The sequence below is a fragment of the Sander lucioperca genome, chromosome 8, assembly GCF_008315115.2.
Source record: "Sander lucioperca isolate FBNREF2018 chromosome 8, SLUC_FBN_1.2, whole genome shotgun sequence".
NCBI lineage: Eukaryota > Metazoa > Chordata > Actinopteri > Perciformes > Percidae > Sander > Sander lucioperca.
In genome coordinates this window covers 41046906-41066188 of record NC_050180.1, presented here as the reverse complement: position 1 = coordinate 41066188, position 19283 = coordinate 41046906, and the positions used below count along the sequence as shown (strand labels likewise).

Here is a 19283-nt window from a genome sequence, read left to right as displayed (position 1 = left end):
CTTCTGTGTCAGACTGGTCATACACCTTAATGTCTGGCTGTCTGCTTTCTGGTATGTTGAATTTTAGACACACTGTTTAAAAAAATACAAAAAACATGCATTCCCTTCTCACAAGAATCCAAGGTCATATTTAAGTTTGCCTCATGTATTCACAAAATGATGAAAGACAAGGATCTACACCTGATTTTATGTTACTGAAAATATAAAGCACAGCAGAAATGATTATGGACCTAACTAGATATCATAAGATAATAGCTTAATGCTGTATTATGTTGTCATTAGGGTGATATATATTGCTTTAACCTAATATACCCACCTTCTTTCAAGAAAGCATTGAATGTCAGCTCAGACAACTTGACGTATTTCTGCTCTTCCCCGAGCTGAACGCGCAACAGCATTTTGCCTCTGTTAACAAAGAAAATATATATTAAAATCATCATTTAGGGCTGGTTCAACTAAGAGTTAGCTACCTATCCATTTCTCTCAGTAGTGCTACGCAATGCACTATGCATTACTTAGACGTTACACTGCAATTACAAAGGCTGAAGAAGACAAAGTGTTACTGGTTGAATATAACGTTAGGCTACTATTTTCTGCAGCAAATGGGTGTAGGCTAGTTAAAGTTTAGAGGCACGTTGTCCCATTAGCTACCAAATAACTATGTGCCAAAGTTAGCTAGCTCATTAGCTATTTTAGTTCGAACAGTAACCGTTAAAATGGTTAAGCAATGTTAAACAAACCCGTCATGCAATCAGTGATCTAAGTTATCGTTTTATAACACCAACAGCTAGCTAACTATCAGAAGCATGCTAACATTACCAGTGTATATAAAAAAACAGATTAACCTTAGTGTAGGAAAGCCTGGGAAGCTAACAATAACGTTAGCTAACAATACTATCTGTATAAATGTTTTGTTGTTAGCGAACGTTATTTTACGTATTTACCATTCTGACCAACTTCATTCGTGAAAATATTGCAACACATAAAGAAAGACAGTTACCGATACTGATTGCTAGCTAACCCCATGGCAAGCACAATCACCATGCCAAACTGTAGTGTCCTTCAAACGAACTGATTAAGTTAATGTTACCTATTTTTAGCCATATGAAACAGCAACCCATTCACAAAAATATCCAACATATTCCAAGGGCATATCTTATAACAGTTATTGCTGTCAAACATCTGAACTGACAAGCTAATTTAGCTGGCTGATGACGAGCTCACTGCAAGGGGGACCACCGCATGGAACTCGTAATATGACCTCAACTAACATCAGCACAACTCTAAAATTGTGTAAAGTTAAAAAATACCGGTTTGGTGTTGACAACACAGGGATGTTACTTACCTAGCAATATCAGTGACCTACTCCTTTGCAATCTTCCTCCACCAATGTACGTGCCAAACTTCAGTACAGCAGAGTGGCGGGTATTTATCACTGCTGTAGAGTTGAAATTGTCACTGCGTATCTGCAGATTTTTACACTCACTCTTAACTCTACTGATAGAGCAACTTTACTCTCTAAAATGTTGAAAATACTCTATCTGGGTTAAAATAACTTTACTCTGAAATATTAACACCCCAGTTTTTACTGTGTACAAGCGGCCGAAATGGGTTTCCTCAGGAGGGTGGCTGGTGTCTCCCTTAGAGATAGGGTGAGAAGCTCAGTCATCCGTGAGGAGCTCGGAGTAGAGCCGCTGCTCCTTTGCGTCGAAAGGAGCCAGTTGAGGTGGTTCGGGCATCTGGTAAGGATGCCCCCCGGGCGCCTCCCTAGGGAGGTGTTCCAGGCACGTACAGCTGGGAGGAGGCCTCGGGGAAGACCCAGGAATAGGTGGAGGGATTATATCTCCAACCTGGCCTGGGAACGCCTCGGGATCCCCCAGTCGGAGCTGGTTAATATGGCTCGGGAAAGGGAAGATTGGGGTCCCCTGCTGGAGCTGCTACCCCCGAGACCCGAGACCGGATAAGCGGACGAAGATGGATGGATAGCTCACAGCATTTTCATTTACATGTTAAAGCCTCCCCTAGAATTAGAGGGAGGGGGGTCATGGGGGGACAACTGCCAAGCAAGGCCCACGTCAATTTCCGACAATTCACGTCAGTTTTCGGTGTTGCCTGTAAATTGCTGTATACAGTCGTAAACCTGAAGTTCCACGACAATCTACAGTGCCGCTTAATGACGAAAATCCCACTTTTCATGCAGTGCTGTCCATACTATATCTGTATTACGATGTATTTTAACAAAGTCATACAAATGTAAAATGTGTCAACATAAGAGCAAGTTGGGATCAAAATATACAGGGTCATTTTCTCATCAGTGTACTGCATGTGTGGTATCACCTGAAACTAGTGACAACCCTTCCAAAGACGCTAAACCCACTCCGATTAGAAAAACACAAGTCAACGGTATTTCCATGTAAACCTAGAAGTCAAAATTCCCTTTTGAAGTCACAGTGACATAATAAATATTTCAACAGCAGATGTAGTTACTTACATGTCTGCAGCCAGTATAACCACCAATTCAATTTTAATCACTTAATCATAAAGTGTATTATAACTGTTGTATTTAAGTGTATTTTCATCACATTTACAGTTACAGTTGTAGTTGTTCTCCTACTCTGTTCTCATTGTCCACTCGATATTGGTTATAATGGTGGATGGTGGAAAAACTTAACATTTCCTTGAGGTTTGACCCCTAAACCATCCACCAAATGCATGCACCTAAGTCTTCAACTAACCTAAGGAAAACACTGGTCATAGCATTCAGCTCTTTATTGTCTCAGCAATATTGTGATTATTTATTGTGTAATATGGTCTGCTGTTGACACTGGATCCTGAGTGTTTTTTTTCATACTGTACCAAATACAAATTTCATTCACCATCACCACATATCAACCTATGAAAGAGCTAATGCTAGCTAGACCCCTTTCTAAAATGCAGCAGGTGCTAAAATAACATGGACAAAGAAAAGTATAGTGGAAATCTCTGCCAATGTTAGCAAGGCTGTTTGTTTGATAACAGGTTTATAATGAACCCGAAACAGATCAGAAAAAATATCCAATATCTGCCTTGTTTTGACATAACCAGAATTTCATGTGTTCACATCAAGAGTGGAGTTTCTTAATTTTTCTCGGCTAATGACTAACATACACTAGAAGACTCTAAAAAGACTATGAAAAGACTAAAGTCTGACCCCATCTCACATCTAAAGTAATCTGTCATAATGTCACTGAGGTTTTAGTCACAGAGAAGATTTTTCGACCAAGACTTAAAACTTGAAACATGATTGATTTTGTCGGAACGTCAAGACAGGAAAAAGACTGACTGGGACTGAGTGTTATGACCACCTTACACCAACGCTAGCTCCAACTCTAGCAAGGCTCTCATGATTTCATTCTGATATTGGAAATTTGTGGAATCTCTTGAAGTTATTTGGTGTTAGGTCGGCATTAGAAATAGTAAAATGAGCACATAATAAGATTGATCCAGACTAGTTTGACAATAGCCAGACAGATTATTTTAAGAGGATGGAAGAATGAAGGGGTGCCGTCAATCCAGGAGTGGGCTTGTGAGATGGCAATTTGTGACATTTGTGAGTGGTATAAAAATCTAATAAAACATTTCTCTCAACTAAAACAGTTTTAAAGACATTCTAGGATATTTAAAAAGGCATGTTTAACTGTTATAGAAGGTAACTGCCCTTTAGTGGATGCAAACACATTTTTAGTAAAAAATGCTGATGACATGACTTGATATCTTCGGGGAAGTTACGGCCCAGTGGTGGTTGTGGTAAATAGTTCATTTGCAAAAACAGATGAAAGCCATTTTCAAACATTGTAAACCAACACAATTTGATTGCTTTTCCTTTAAGTGCACACATAAAGACATGATTTCGGAAAATAAACAAATAATAAATGCAAATATACCTTTCACTGGTATTGTGTGTGTAATATTTATTGATGGACTTCTTTTAGAGCAACAGATTCAGAATAAAACAACAGAATTAAAATACTCTGAGAAAATGAATTGATCAGTTGTTACATAGTAGATGCCAAGGTTACTCTTTACTGTGTATCAGTCATATACACAAACTCTTACATTGGATGCCATAAGCTCATGAAATGTCACTTATCTTCAGTATTGTTACAGGAGAAAAGAAAAACTGATCAGTGTTAATAAATCAATTCATTTTGGCTGTGCAGAACAACCTCTTCAGATGTTTAGAAATTTCTTTCATTTTTAGTCCGTACATGATTGGATTAAACAGAGGATGATACAAAATAATTTGTAAAGTCATTATTAAATGCACAATTTTCGGAAATTGTGGTTCCAGTCCAACTATAGCGACGTCATATGCACACAAAAAGGAAAAGTTTATCAAAATTATCAGATGAGGTAAGCAGGTCTGTGCAGCTTTTTTTCTGACTTCTCTACTACTTCGATAGGTTATTATAAATATCCTTGTGTATGTAAAAAGTATGAAAAGCACAGGGACAAGTGCAACATTAAGCAGTATGATAAAATCTCGTACAACACGTGCTCCTGAGATTACACACTGAAGTTTATAAACTGTATTGTTACAAAAAATTCCTTTTAAAATAAAGCTACAGAGTTTTTCCTTGGCTGGTATAGCGATCTGAGAAGCAGGCACAATCCAAGCCAAACCCAAGAAAATACTGACAGTTGTTTTTCTCATGATTGTGTGATATTGCAGAGGTTTACATATAGACACATATCTGTCATAAGACATGGCTGCCAGCAGTAAGAACTCTGAACCAGCTAAAGAGTAAAATAACTGAAATTGAAAGAGACAGGCTGAATAAGATATGGTTTGTTTTTCAGATAAAAAGTCAATTAAAAGCTTTGGATAGACAACAGTGCTGAAAAGAACAGAGTTAACTAACAAAGCAGCAATGAAAATGTACATTGGCTTGTGGAGGTGTTGGTGAACCCATATAATGTACACAATGGTAGAATTAGTGCAGATTATTAGCAAATATACTATGAACATAATAAAAAAATAAACATATCTGTATTTGTCCACTTCGACATACCCACCAAGAGTTATATAGGTTACATTTAATTCATCATCCATTAAGATTGTCAAAAAACTGAATAAAAGAGGTAGATATTATACAAGGAAATAACAGTCACAGAATAAACATGACCTTAAAGTGCCCATATTATGAAAAAATCACTTTTTCTGGGATTTGGGGTGTTATGTTGTGTCTCTGGTGCTTCCACACACATACAAACTTTGATAAAAATCCACCCATGCTGTTTAGAGTGAGATACAGTTTCTGAATGTGTCCTGTCTTCAGTCTCTGGGTGAGCTGTTCAAAATCGGCACGGCTTGTGACGTCACAAGCCGAAACGAGCAGGCTAACCGCAACCATTAGCTCGTAGCGTTAGCATGCTAACACTATGGCTAACGCTAGCATGCTACCTCGTTCTCAATAGCAAAGCACTGCTACAACACACACAAGTTCACCATAATCTACAAAAGAACTACTTACATGTGCGCCCTCATTTAGAAGTCTCCCAGCTAATCCTGCCTTGTAACTGACCAAAGTTGTAGAAACAGCCTTTCTTTTACTGTCTATGGAGCTAGCTAGCTGACATGATCTACATCTGAGCTACTGGGCATGTGAAGTGCAATCAAAGATAGTACAGAAGAAGAAGAAGAAAAGAGGTCTCACTCTGTAGCTAAAACAGAGACCAGGTGAAAAGAGGATCTGCAGCAGTGAGAGAGAGCGGTGCAGTACAACACAAATATGGTGTTTTTTGAAAATTAAACCATGTAAACCTATTCTGGTACAACCTTAAAATACAATTATGAACCTGAAAATGAGCATAATAGGGCTGCTTTAAAACACACTTACATTGAGAGTATGTTCATCTCCAGAATTGAACTTAAGTAAACTGTTTGAGTCTGTGAAATGTTTTTTATCAGTTTGTTTGATCCTCCATGGATCTCATTAAAACTCTTCACCAAGAATGACTTATAAACAACTTCATCAAACTCTAGAGGCCTGAACTTATGGGCAGAGTGTCTCAGTGGTGGTAAACTCTCAATGTTTAACAAGACCCAAAGGCCAGAAGTTGAAGATATAATTGCAAAGTTAGTTGGTTGAAAGTTTGGAGGAGGCCGTGTTTACGTACTTCAGGACCAAATCAACAATTATTTGAATAAGGCCTGAGGGCCTAAACATTGTCAGAATAAATAGAGAAATGTATATGGAGTTAAGATTTGAAAAAGTTAATTAAAGAGACAGATTGTATACAAGGAAATAACTAAGAAAAGAACAGTCACAAAATATACATGTAACCTGTACTGGCATCTTATTCATTTACCTGATTTTAAAACACACTTAGAGTGTGTTCATCTCCAGAATTCATCATCCGTTTCACCCTCCATAGATCTCATTAAAACTCCTCACCAAGAACGACTAACTTGTAAAGAACTGTATCAAACTCTAAAGGCCTGAAATTGTGGGCAGAGTTGCTCTGTAGTTGGGGACGAGACCCAAAGGACAGAGGTGGAAATTGTTATTGCAATGCCTTTGGCTAATTTGTCGAAGGTTTGGAGGAGGATGTTTTTACATGTTTCAGGAGACCCAGAGTGGAAAACAACCCCCCCCCCACACACACACACACACACACACACGTCAACGAACATATATATTGCAGCTGTTAATGCCCTTCTTTCATTTAATTTTTGAGAATCATTGCTTTGTACCTTTTTTTGAACTGGATTATGTTTGGACATTGCTTTAGTTCAGACCATTCCACAATTTCACACCACTGATTGTAATGCACTAACTTTTCATAGTCGTGCGAACAGCTCAAACCTTTAATTTAATCTTATCCCTTAAATTATAACCCCCCTCTCTATCAAAAAAGAACTTCTGAAAATTACCTGTTAATAGTCTCATTTTAGCTTTATACATCATTTGTGCAACTTGAAATTCAACTAGATGAATGAACTTCAAAGCTCTGGAAAGTAAAAATAGTTAGTTGGTATGATCATAATATCCGGCTTTATGAATTGTTCTTATAGCTCTTTTTTGTAGTGTGATCAGTGGTTGCAGTGTGCTTTTATAGGTATTCCCTCAGACCTCCACACAGTAATTTAAATAAGGTAAAACCAGTCAACAATATAGAATATGCAGTGATTTGTAATCCAATACATGCTTTGCCTTACTGAGATGCTTCGTGACACTTTAGATTGAACGTGTTTTTATATGAGGTTTCCAGCAGAGCTTGACACTGAGAAATCTATTTACATACACTCTTTCAACAGTCACACTATCTATTTTAACAATCACTTGATTATTTGACTTACAATTTCCAAACAACTTGATTTTTGTTTTACTCAAATGTAATGATAATTTGTTGCTGTCAAACCATCTTTTTAATTTACTCATTTCAGATGTGATTATCTCCAGAAGCTGCTACAAATCCTCACCAGTACAAATAATATTTGTGTCATTGCAAATAGGACAAATTTTAGAAATTCTGATGTTTTACATTTATGTACAGAATGAAAAGAATTGGTCCCAACACTGACCCCTGGGGGACACCACAAGTAATGTCCAAACAAGACGACATGGATTCTCCCAACTTCACAAACTTTATGTAGATAGCTTCTCAGCCAGTTCAAAACAACCCCCCTGATACCATACCTTTCAAGTTTTCTTATTAATCTATCATGATTTATTGTGTCAAATGCTTTCTTGAGATCAATAAATATCCCAGCTGCATATTTTGTTTTGTCTAAGGCATTTGTGATTTCTTCAATTAGCTCAATAACTGCTAAAGCTGTTGATCTGTTGGGTCTTAATCCTTATTGACTCTCATTTAGTATGTTGTGATTATTGATGAATTTGTTTAGCCTACCAACAAAGAGTTTCTCTAATATTTTTGAAAATTGAGGAAGCAAGGAAACAGGCCTGTAATTTGTGAAGAGGTGTTTATCTCCAGTTTTGTACAATGGTAAGACCTTTGTAATTTTCATTTTACTTTACCAATTTGAAATGATAAACTGCAGATATGCGTTAGTGGTTTTGCAATTCCCTCAATTATTTTTTTTAACTATTTTCATGTCAATATCATTAGAGTCTGTTGAAGTTTTATTTTTACATTTGTGAACAATCTATAATTTCCCTCTCTTCCACTGCTGAAAGAAACATTTTCCCGTCGGAAGCTAGCCGCTCTCGGGCCAGATAGTAGCCAGCTGCTCTCGGGCCCGCTGGTAGCCAAGTGGTAACCAGCCCCTCTCGGGCCAGGTGGTAGCCAGCCGCTCTCGGGCCAGGTAGTAGCTAGCCACTCTCGGGCCAGGTGGTAGCTAGCCTTTCTCGGGCCAGGTGGTAGCTAGCCGCTCTCGGGCGAGGTGGTAGCCAGCCACTCTCGGGACAGGTGGTAGCCAGCTGCTCATGGGCCCGTCGGAAGCCAGCCGCTCTCGGGCCAGGTAGTAGCCAGCCGCTCTCGGGCCAGGTGGTAGCCAGCCGCTCTCGGGCCAGGTGGTTGCCAGCCGCTCTCGGGCCAGGTGGTTGCCAGCCACTCTCGGGACAGGTGGTAGCCAGCCGCTCATGGGCCCGTCGGAAGCCAGCCGCTCTCGGGCCAGGTAGTAGCCAGCCGCTCTCGGGCCCGTTGGAAGCCAGCCGCTCTCGGGCAAGGTGGTAGCCAGACGCTCACGGGTCCGTCGGAAGGTAGCCGCTCTCAGGCCAGGTAGGCTTCACCTAACCTAACAACCGCGATCCTGCATAAGCTGTATCACCACGGTGGTTAACAACTAGTTCAATCAACCCAGGGTTTCCAAATCCAGCGACGCTTGCGTTCCCATAAAAGAGGCGGTGTTTGCAAGAACGACCAATCACAAACATCTACCAGAGCTGCATATTTTACATAAGAAGAGCAAATTATAATTCTACATAAATATAAATAACACAGACACGGTTTTACAGGCAAAGCACAATACAGTTATTGCTTCCTAAAACAGGAAGGAAAGATGGCAAAAAAAGCCCACACTGTTATGCGTAAATCACAACGCTTATCAATATCACTTCCCACAAGATCTGACCATAATTACACTTGTGCTTTCCATAAACTGACATTGCTTTAGCCTATTATTTCAGTTGCATCCCTGGCAGTGGTAAGTGATCGCGAGAAAAAATAAAAAAATATAAAAATGTAATTCAAACCGATGTGCGCATTGGCAACGCACGGATCAAGAGGCAGACAAATAGCATATATGTAATTCCCTATGCTCAAAATCTATATCTTTCATAAAGATATCCATCAGGGAATGTTAATGATGTTGTCGGCCTCTAAATGTTTTCACTTTTCTGAGCGCACCTCTCTCTCTCCGCGCACTGAGCTCCACCGGATCTTCTACGAACGGTGACGCCGTTATCAATCAAGTATTGATCAGTAGGCGGTGCTTTTACACCAGTTGATCTCTAATCTCCAACATAATCTGCTCCTGAGCAGTTTAGGTGTTCAGCATAAGTTACCACAGCGATTTAACCCGGTAACAAATGATCCACCGTCGTGATGCACAGAACCCTGGTTTGAACCTGAAGTTACCTCGTTATTGCCAAATCTCGCTTCGTAGTACAGGCCTCAGGACTCATAGAAATTGGATATGTGATCCGTTTGAGTCAGTGGGACGTTTTTATCAGACTGCATCAACCTCCATTGATCTCATTAACCTCTCCAAATGAAAAGCTACTAACATGTAAACAACTTGATCAAACTCTGGAGGCCTGAACTCATAATTGTTGTTAGACTTTGTTTGCTCTGGTTGTGTGAGTCTGTGTGATCAAACTCCTGAGACCTAAACCCATAGATATTGTTGGGCTTTGTTTGCTTAGGTAATGTGAGTCAGTCACATTGTATTGCACCACGTACAAAAATGTCTAATCACAACAAGATTAAACTGTATCTGCTTGTGCATTTAGTTTTGTTGGAGCACCTTTGGTGCTGAATTTACTAAATGTGTTTTTCGGGGTTACCTCTAGGACTTTGCCTAAGGTTTGAGGTTGCGGTAGTCCAGACCTTTATATTTTTTCTGAGGTATATACACACATGAAAGATGTGAAAAAAATAGATGTTTAGTTTATTTCTTTCACATAGCATAAGAAACAAATTACACTGAAGAATCTCACACACACACACACACACACACACACACACAATCAATAACTGCAACTTATAAAACAATGGTTCACTTGGGGTAACGGCTTTGGAGAAGGTCGCTAATCTAATGAACTTTTTCTCTAGCATCAATGTTTGGACAGATACGTATGAAACGTACTTGCCCAGACAATATTTTAATATGTTAAATAAAGATAAATGTAGCTCTAATAAAATGTTACAAAACACTGATTTGTACAAAGTGTTACATTTGAAACAAGAGCTGAACCCAAATGCAGACAGAAACACAGAGCCAGAGTGTGAGTTAACAGATTTATTTAAAGTACTTAAGTACAGTCCAGGTTTCCAGAAAGGGGAAAAGCAAGTCCAGGTTTCCAGAGAGGCAAACAGGTCCGGGGGGGTTCCGAGCAGGAGTGGTTCAGAGTTATCCAGTGGACAGCTAGTGGTGAGGTCCAGTGGTGGTTGTGTGGTCCAGTGGATGGCAGGAGTGGAGCGGTAGCAGGGGTCAGGTTCCAATACTAACTGAAAAACAAAACGGATCAGGACAGGCCAAAACACAAATAACAGACAGGTAGCAACTTCGGTCAGGGGCGAGACTAACTGTGGTTGTCTTGACTATGATCTGACGCAGCGTGGAGGAATGACCGGGTATATGAAGCAGTGGTTGATTGTGGTAGATGAGCGGCAGCTGGAACCCTGACTCCCCCACACCAGACTCCACTCCTGCAATTAGAGACAGACAGAGGGGAGGGAGAGAGGAGTGACAGAGAAGCTACCTAGGAGCAGCAGGCCTAACACTGAGGGGCGGTTTCCCAGACACTGATTAAGACTAATTATAGACTAAATTGGAGATTTAAGCTGGACTAACTGAAATTGAATTTTTAAAATAGTCTGACTTTCTCTAGTCCTGAATTACAAAGTCTGATTTCCAGAAGTCTGATTAGAACTAGTCTAGATTTAAGTAAAGGCTTAAACTAAACCTGGCCAGAGGCAGGTTTAACTTCAGATTAATTGATGTTGGCCTCCAGATTGACCTTAGCAATAGAGGAAAATGGATTACCTGGACTATTTTAATGATGATGAAAGAGCTCCATTTAGACCAGACAGAAGGGTGGTTATGGACAGGAGCAACCCACTGAATGATTTTGATGAAATCAACTTTCCTGACCGTTTTCGCATGTACAAAGCAACTGCAGCAGACATAATTAGTCTGCTTGAAACAAGGCTTTCATCTGATTCTTTTAGGGGAATGCCTATCCCTCCTTCGCTACAAGTACTGATCACCTTAAGGTTTTTGGCATGTGGAACCTTCCATCGTGAAACAGGCGATTTGTGTGGCGTAAGTGAACCAACTGTGTGCAAAATAGTCCACAAAGTGTGCAAAGCTATATGTGAACTGAAGGACGACTACATCAAGTTTCCTGATGCTGCTGGCCAAGCCAACTACAAGGTGGAGTTCTTTGAATATGGAAACTTCCCTGGAGTCATTGGCTGTATTGATGGAAGTCATATTCCAATAAAGTGTCCCTCTACTGCAGATTCTGAGGAGTACAGAAATTGTAAAAACTGGTTCTCAATAAATGTACAAAGTGTGTGCACTCCCACTATGCAGTTCTCCAACATTGTTGCACGTTGGAAAGGTGCAACTCATGACTCAAGAATTTTCCAGAACTCCTGTCTGTACGCTCAGTTTAAAGGTGGTCAACATAGTGGAATCATACTTGGTGACAGTGGGTATGCACAGACCAACTTCTTGTTCACCCCTTACCTTCATGCAGTCACACCTGAGCAGCAGCGGTACAATCAAGCTCATATCCGTACCAGAGGTACAGTGGAGCGCATGTTTGGTGTATGGAAGAGTCGTTTCCAGTGTCTCAGAAACACATTGCGCTTTGAACCAAGAAGATGCTGTATTGTCATAATTGCAACAGCAGTGCTTCACAATTACCTCAAACAGCATGGCTGCCCAGATCCTCAAATGGAACATAGGGATGAACCAGATCTTCCCATGGTTGAGCCAGACAATGACAGGTATGGACTGGCATGCAGAGATGCTTTTGCTTTGCGGCACTTCTCACAATAAAGTTACCTCAGATGATTGAAGACAACAATTGCCACAGATTGATGATGAACAAAAGTTTTATTTCACAAATTGAGATATCGGGACCCTGAACTGGTGCTGGTTTCAGTAGAACATTGGTACTGCTGCTGCTTCATGTTTCTCTCTTCCTCCTTCATGGCTAACTCAACATGAAGTATTTTTATCTTCATTTCATGTTCATCTTTTAAATACTTTAATTTGTGCCAATGGAATTCCATGGCCAGTTTCTCGTGCATGGTCAGCCTCTTGGTCCTTCTCATCTGGCCAGAATTAGTGACACCATCTTCCCTCCAGGCTGCTGCAGCTGTAGTGGGCTGACTTTCATCCTGTCTCAGGACCTCCAAGCTCTGGTGATCATCTGAAAAGTATTATATTGCTGCATTAGTGAACAATATGTATTCAAAAGTTCAGTTCATTAAATATTTCTGGTTAAAGGACTGCAAGAAATGACTGACAACAATACATATTCCCTGCAGTTTATGGATGGCACATATTGAATTAATGTGACCTACCAAATGAGGATTGGAACGGGGCCCCATCTGAACTGTCCAAATGATCATCATCAGGGAAACCTCCCAGGGGCTGCTGGCTATCAGTGATCGAGGTCATCGGTCTCCGGTCTTTCTGGGGGTCCACCACCAGTCTTGAAACGATCCCTACGTGCAACAGCATTTGTCTTCTTTAAGTTTATTTTTATGTTTTTCCACAGGATCTTAGAAAGATGAGATAATATAAAAAATTAAAATTCTGTATGATGCTGTTTGTAATATACTTGGATCAAAATGAAGCAACATTTCAAAGTGACTGACATGTAAAAGTAGACCAACAATAATACAGTAGCTTACCTGAAGTTGCTGAAGTGTCCTGTTGCTTACTTTTTCATTTCAGTTAAATTCATTGCAAATTGAAGTCCAAGCATTCTTTTTCTTGTTTTCTGTTGCTGAATCATGCTGTTTGTTCTCAATAATTGGGTGGTTTGACACAATTTGTTTCAAAAGGGTCCTTTCAAAGTCACTGAAATTCTTTGAACGTTGTCTTTTACCTTTGTCCATTGTTTGGTTTGGTGATTTACTCCAGTTCCACACAATGTTAATGTTTCTTAAGAGTCCAGCCCTGGTTTTTGAAGCAACCTCAGGTCTGCACCAATTGCACAACATTACTCTAATCGGGCTTCACAGAGTGTAGCTAGTTAGTCTTTATTAACCTTAGTCTGCAACCCGTACTACTGTACCCGAGTACTACTTAATCTCAAATAAAGCAATGTCTCGGAAAGCCATTTTTTAAGTCCGTATTAATTTAAGTAGAATTAGCCTAGTCCTCATTTATTTTAAACTCGGTCTGGGAAACCGCCCCAAAGTCTCTTATTTTTCTCAGGATCCCAAGAGATTTGTTGACCTTATTGCAGACATAACCAACCTGTTTTCTCCAAGAGAGTTTATCATCAATCAGAATACCTAGAAAGCAAGTTGATGAAACGTTGGTTATTTCTTTATTTTTAATATGGAGTTTATCTTTTTCACTGTCCATTTTTTTATTTCCAATCCCACCAATTGGTCTCAAAATGACCAGTTAAGATAATAAATGCTGTTAGAATTGTCCATCTAAATATTTACAGTAATACCCCTAAAAAACCAAGCAAAAATCTGTGACACTTACGATCATCCCCTCCCCCACAGTTAGGCTGAACCACGGATTAATTGCAAAGTCCAACCATCATAGTGTACTACGTAGCCTGTTAATGACAAAAATATATGACAGGAACCAAAATACGGTCCCTGTTACTCTCTTTATTTTTCCAGAATGAAATTAAAAACCACTTTTTGCATGCAGTATTCATGTAATCAGACACTGAAAAAAACACAGTTTAACAGAAAACTCACACAGGTATGCACTCTTGCAATTTTCAATCAGAAGACAGAGAAAACATGGTATTCATATAAATTTCAATACTGGTAATGAAGTTTAACTTTACTACAGAAACAAACTTGAAACTTCAGAAAACATTTTTTGATTACATGATGAGATAAAAGCATTTTTAAATATCAGCAGAAAAAATGTGAAGCTAACTATGCTTTTCATTATGGTTATGTCAATTAGAAACAAATCCTTGAATTAAATGCCTTCCATGAATGAGATAAATCACAAATTTGCATTATTATTACATTGTTAAAAAAGTGAATGTATTAGTTTAATTTGTCTTCACTAAACAATCTCTTTAGGTGTTTAAAAATTTCTTTCATTTTCAGTCCATATATGATCGGATTAAAGAGAGGATGATACAAGATCATTTGTAAAGACATTATTAAACGTACAGTTTTGGGAACATTTGTTTCCAGTCGACCTACAAGTACATCATATGTACCCAAACAGGAAAAGTTAATCAGAACCAACAGGTGGGGTAAACAGGTCTGTGCAGCTTTTCTCCTGACTTCTCTACTACTTCGATAGATTATTATAAGTATCCTGGTGTATGTAAAAAGTATAAAGAGAAGAGGGAGAGGTACAGCACTTACAAACACAATCAAGCCATATATATTCTGGCCTTTTGAAGTCATACAGTGAAGTGTGTTAACTGTGCTGTTGCAAATTATTCCTTTCAAGATAAAGTAACAGAGTTTTTCATTAGCAATCAGCAACGGTCCCACTGACATCTGACAAGCTGGTAGAATCCAAGCTAAAATCAGGAAAATATAAACAGTTGTTTTTCTCATGATAGTTGGATATTGCAGAGGTTTACATATAGACACATATCTGTCATAAGCCATGACTGACAACAGGAAGAATTCTGAAGAGGCTAGAGTGTAATATATAAACCACTGAAAGAGACAGGCTGAATAAGATATGATCTGTTTTTCAGATAAAAAGTCAATCAAAAGCTTTGGATAGACAGCAGTGCTGTAAAGAACAGAGTTGATTAACAAAGCTGCAATGAAAATGTACATAGGTTCATGGAGGGATTTGTTAATCACTATGATGCCCACAATAGTGGAATTACTGCAAATTATTAGAATATATGCTGTAAACATGATCACAAAATAAAGATATCTGTATTTCTGCACCTCCACATGCCCATCAAAAGTTATATATGTTACATTTAATTCATTATCCATCATGATTGTCTAAAACAAAATGTTATTGAATGAAACAGGTATATTAGAAGTAGATAGATATACTTTTTTTATCCAGAAGTAAATTAAGGTTCCAATAGCTCATACACATCATACATACACATAGGCACACACACATATGACATCCACGTACACATACATACTACAAAAATACAAAGTAAGATATCAATAGTGTGCCCTTACAGTGAAGTTAGAAGTAGTATCATATCACCTGAGATTCTCTTATTCAGTCATCAGTACCTGGCCTTGATACACACTGGTGTGGACCGGCAAACACAGACATTGGATCTGTGACCTGTTTGAGTTCTTCGGAAGTTTTTATGAGACTGCTTCAACCTCCATGGATCTCATTAACCTCTCCAAAGGAAAACCTTCTTACATGTAAACAACTTTAAACTCCTGAGACCCTGAGACCTGACCTCATGATTGTTGTTAGACTTCGTATGCTCAGGTTATTTGACTCGGTCGTATTTTTCTGCAACATTTAAATAGAAAATCGCAACAAGATTAAAATGTATTTGCGTGTGCATTTAGTTTTGTTGGTGCACCTGTGGTGCTAAATTTTCCATCACCAAATGTGTTTCTTCGGGGTTACCTCCATGACCATGCATACCATGAGGTCATGGTAGTCCGGAGGGATATATAATAAAAGTTGTGAAATAATTGTCTAGATGTCACACAGCAGAAGATTCTTGTTCTGATGTGTTTGTTTTGCATGCATACTCATTAGTTCCTGTATTCTTGTTTGACTTCATACAAATCAAACAATGGCATTTCACAATTCTATTATGTTTACATTCTTGTCTTTTCATAGTTAATATTTAATAATAAGCTATTGCACTGTTCAATCCCTGCACTGTTAACTTTTGCGCTACCACCATTGCACACACTACCATAGCACCTTATCATGGTCATTGCATCACATGGTCAGTCCATACCAGACCATTGTAATCACTTCATAAATTGTTAACTCTTTACAGTTCTGTGAGTGATTGTTTTTTATGTATGTGAGATATATGTGTGTATGTGCGTTTGTTGTGTTATGATTGTCTAAGCTACTGGATGCCTAAAATTTCCCTTGGGATGAATAAAGTATCTATCTCTACATCTACAACAGAGATAAAATGTTTGTTTGGTAATAACGACAGAAAGTATAGGCTCAATTTAACATCAACACAAACTTAATTTACATGCTTGACGGTAGGTTTCTTTCTCAATGAACAAGAATTTTAGGGGCACAATGAAAATGTTTAAATTTATGTCTATTTATTTAATAAAAGGGTGCGAGGAGACATTTACAAGCAAAGCAATTTAATTTGTTTTAATACAAAAAGTATTGTAGTTTTTTTTAAGTATTTCTGCTTCAAACTGTATTTATTTATCAATTATGTAATTGTTTTTACATTAAACTAATTTAAACTGCATATGGTTTAAGGTTCATTCATTGTCATTGTGCAACACAGGTTCTGATCTGGACCTAGTCTCATGTTGGCAGACCTATCTCCACAGCGCTGTCGAGCAGTGGCGATTTTAGACCCTTTTTAGGGGGGCTCAAGCCTATAAATTCTAATAAAAATTATACATCTCAGCCCCCCTAAAAATTATAATAATACAACATTATTTCAAGTTAGAGTTTGTGAACTTGTCTGTTAGTAACAGAGGGCAAACAATTACAGGTTCAAAGAAACGTTTAATTTCCTGTGTCACTGTCGCCAATGCTATGCACCTGTAACCCAGTCAAGGGAAGTTTGATTTTCTATTTATTTATTGTTTACACATCATTATCATTGCATTTGATTCTGGTAGTCCATAAAGCTTGAAAATGGTAGTGAGCAAAACAAACGACTGTGAGCGCGCACAGAAGGCTCTTCTCATTTTTCATCTCATCTGATCAATCCAACAAACACATAGCTGTCAAAACTGGCCAAAAGACGTTTGAATGCTCCTTCTAAATAACATAGTTTCGAAAGATTGGAATAACTATTTTTGCACATTATGTCCATAAGATGGCAAACATACGAGATACACATAACTACATGTGTTGGTTTATTTATTTCAACAATAACATGTCTTTTAAAAGATCTCTACATACCTACACATTACAAAATAAACTAACGATAATAAATGAATATCCTGTATCCTGAAATTTAATATAAAGACCGTAATAGACCTCCCTCTCTCTGCTCCAACTGCTTGGCGAGACAATTAGCCTGCTAGCAAACAAGCTAGCATACTAGTCAGCCGGCCAGCCTCTAAATTAGTAAAATGTAAAAACTTGTGTTTCAGTCACACAGTCTTTTCACATCATAGGAAAGGACATTGCTTTCGCCATATACGTGACAATTTTGTTCAGCAAATTTTCTGTAACCAGTGTGGGATGAGGGGCATGTTGGTTGGGTGGAATTAGCAAGTTAACGTTAGCTAACTGACCAGCATCGAACCGTTTGGTCCCTCCTCTTATCCGCCTCCACTGTAGGGAGAATTTTTGCCGAGGGAACAGATGACAGCCCGGGAGAGGCACAGTCTGGTTAGCCATCTCCTGGTGTCCGCTGTTTTCCCGGCAGAGAGTGAAGCAGAAGGACTGTAGGCTCTGTTTGGTTCTGCCGCTGCTGATACAGGCATCATAGCAACGTTTGTATCCGGTTTCCCTTGTTTAATGAAAATAGTCATACTTGATCACTGGCTGTATTCTTGCGGTGTGTTCCAGTGCAAAGTTTTGGCCAAGACAAAGGTGACGTGAGGCAACACCACAGTCAGCCTTTGTCACCACTAGTTCCTTGCTATTGTCTTGGTGCATCAGGGCCTTTAAAAGCATGTGCTCCGAACTGTTATTCGGTGCCCTGAGAGGCAAAGAGGATTACAATTATATTGAAAAATTGATAAATAAACAACATAAACCACATTAGTGTTTCCTCTAGGTTTTTGTAGCTGCCAGGGTTAAGGGAAAGTTTACCTAATGTCAGTCAAAATGAATGGGTGTGTATAGGGACACAGTGGAAAATGAACACGGTGACAATGTGTTGGCCACTTGTCATACATCGTGCGGGATTTTAGGGTAACTTCATGCCACCGAAACCCCTGACTGCACCGCAAGCTAAATCCTGCGTGGGCAGTCAAGAGTCACAAGAAATGTCCCCGTCATTTGGGAAACAACAAGGCCGGTGACTCGAGTCTGTTTGGTGTGTTCCGTGCCGTCGTCTGTCGGAAGGGCCATCAGCCTTCATTTTGGCCGACCTGACTTGCTGGGTCAGAGGGCGGGCAGTTGGACTCAATGACCAATCTGATTGGTGGAGTGCTAACCCGGAAATTGCGAGTGGGATGAGTGACGAACGCCTCTCAAAATCTGACGAAAATCTTTGTCGATCTGAAATGAAGACAGATTCAGTAACTCTATGGCCTATTTCTCGCTTAAAATGTTTTCAGAAACATGTTTCAGTGAACTATTTTCGTAAAATACAAGATCGTATTTCGAACAAGCCGCCATTATCGGTCAGCTGGAGAAGCCAGACCCACGTGACGTGTTCGTCATTTTTTGTATTACGTCTCGCGCACGCGCAGAACGTAAGCTCAAGTCGGCATCTCTTTGGTGTGTTCCAAGGCACTTTTTGGACCTCGGGGAGCTGACTGATCAGTCCAACTGCCTTTTCTGCCGACGGTCAGCCGTCGGGTTGGTGTGTCACGGCCTTTAAGTGCTCTATGCATTGCTCAACACAGCCTGTGCCAAGCCTTGCTTTCCTTCCTGAGATATTTTACCATTTTCCATTTGCTGCTTCAGGAGACACCTGGGCCAACCAAAAGCACACAGGGCACAGAGAAATATAACAAACTCACAAAACATGAGCAAACAACGTGTGTCTATGAGTTCAGACCTCCAGAGTTTGATCAAGTTGTTTACATTT

General features: G+C 39.3%; 2 protein-coding genes across 2 annotated transcripts; both read right to left on the bottom strand.

The window, feature by feature from the left end:
• Nucleotides 1-4177: 4177 nt before the first annotated feature.
• On the bottom strand, nucleotides 4178-5092 carry LOC116046681 (olfactory receptor 6N2-like). Its single transcript, XM_031295079.1, has one exon. It carries the CDS (start codon nucleotides 5090-5092, stop codon nucleotides 4178-4180), a length of 915 nt encoding a protein of 304 aa, XP_031150939.1.
• A 9347-nt stretch (nucleotides 5093-14439) lies between these two features.
• LOC116046679 (olfactory receptor 6N2-like) lies at nucleotides 14440-15366 on the bottom strand. Its single transcript, XM_031295078.1, has one exon. The coding sequence runs from the start codon at nucleotides 15364-15366 to the stop codon at nucleotides 14440-14442; it is 927 nt and encodes a 308-aa protein (XP_031150938.1).
• Between the last annotated feature and the right edge of the window lie 3917 nt (nucleotides 15367-19283).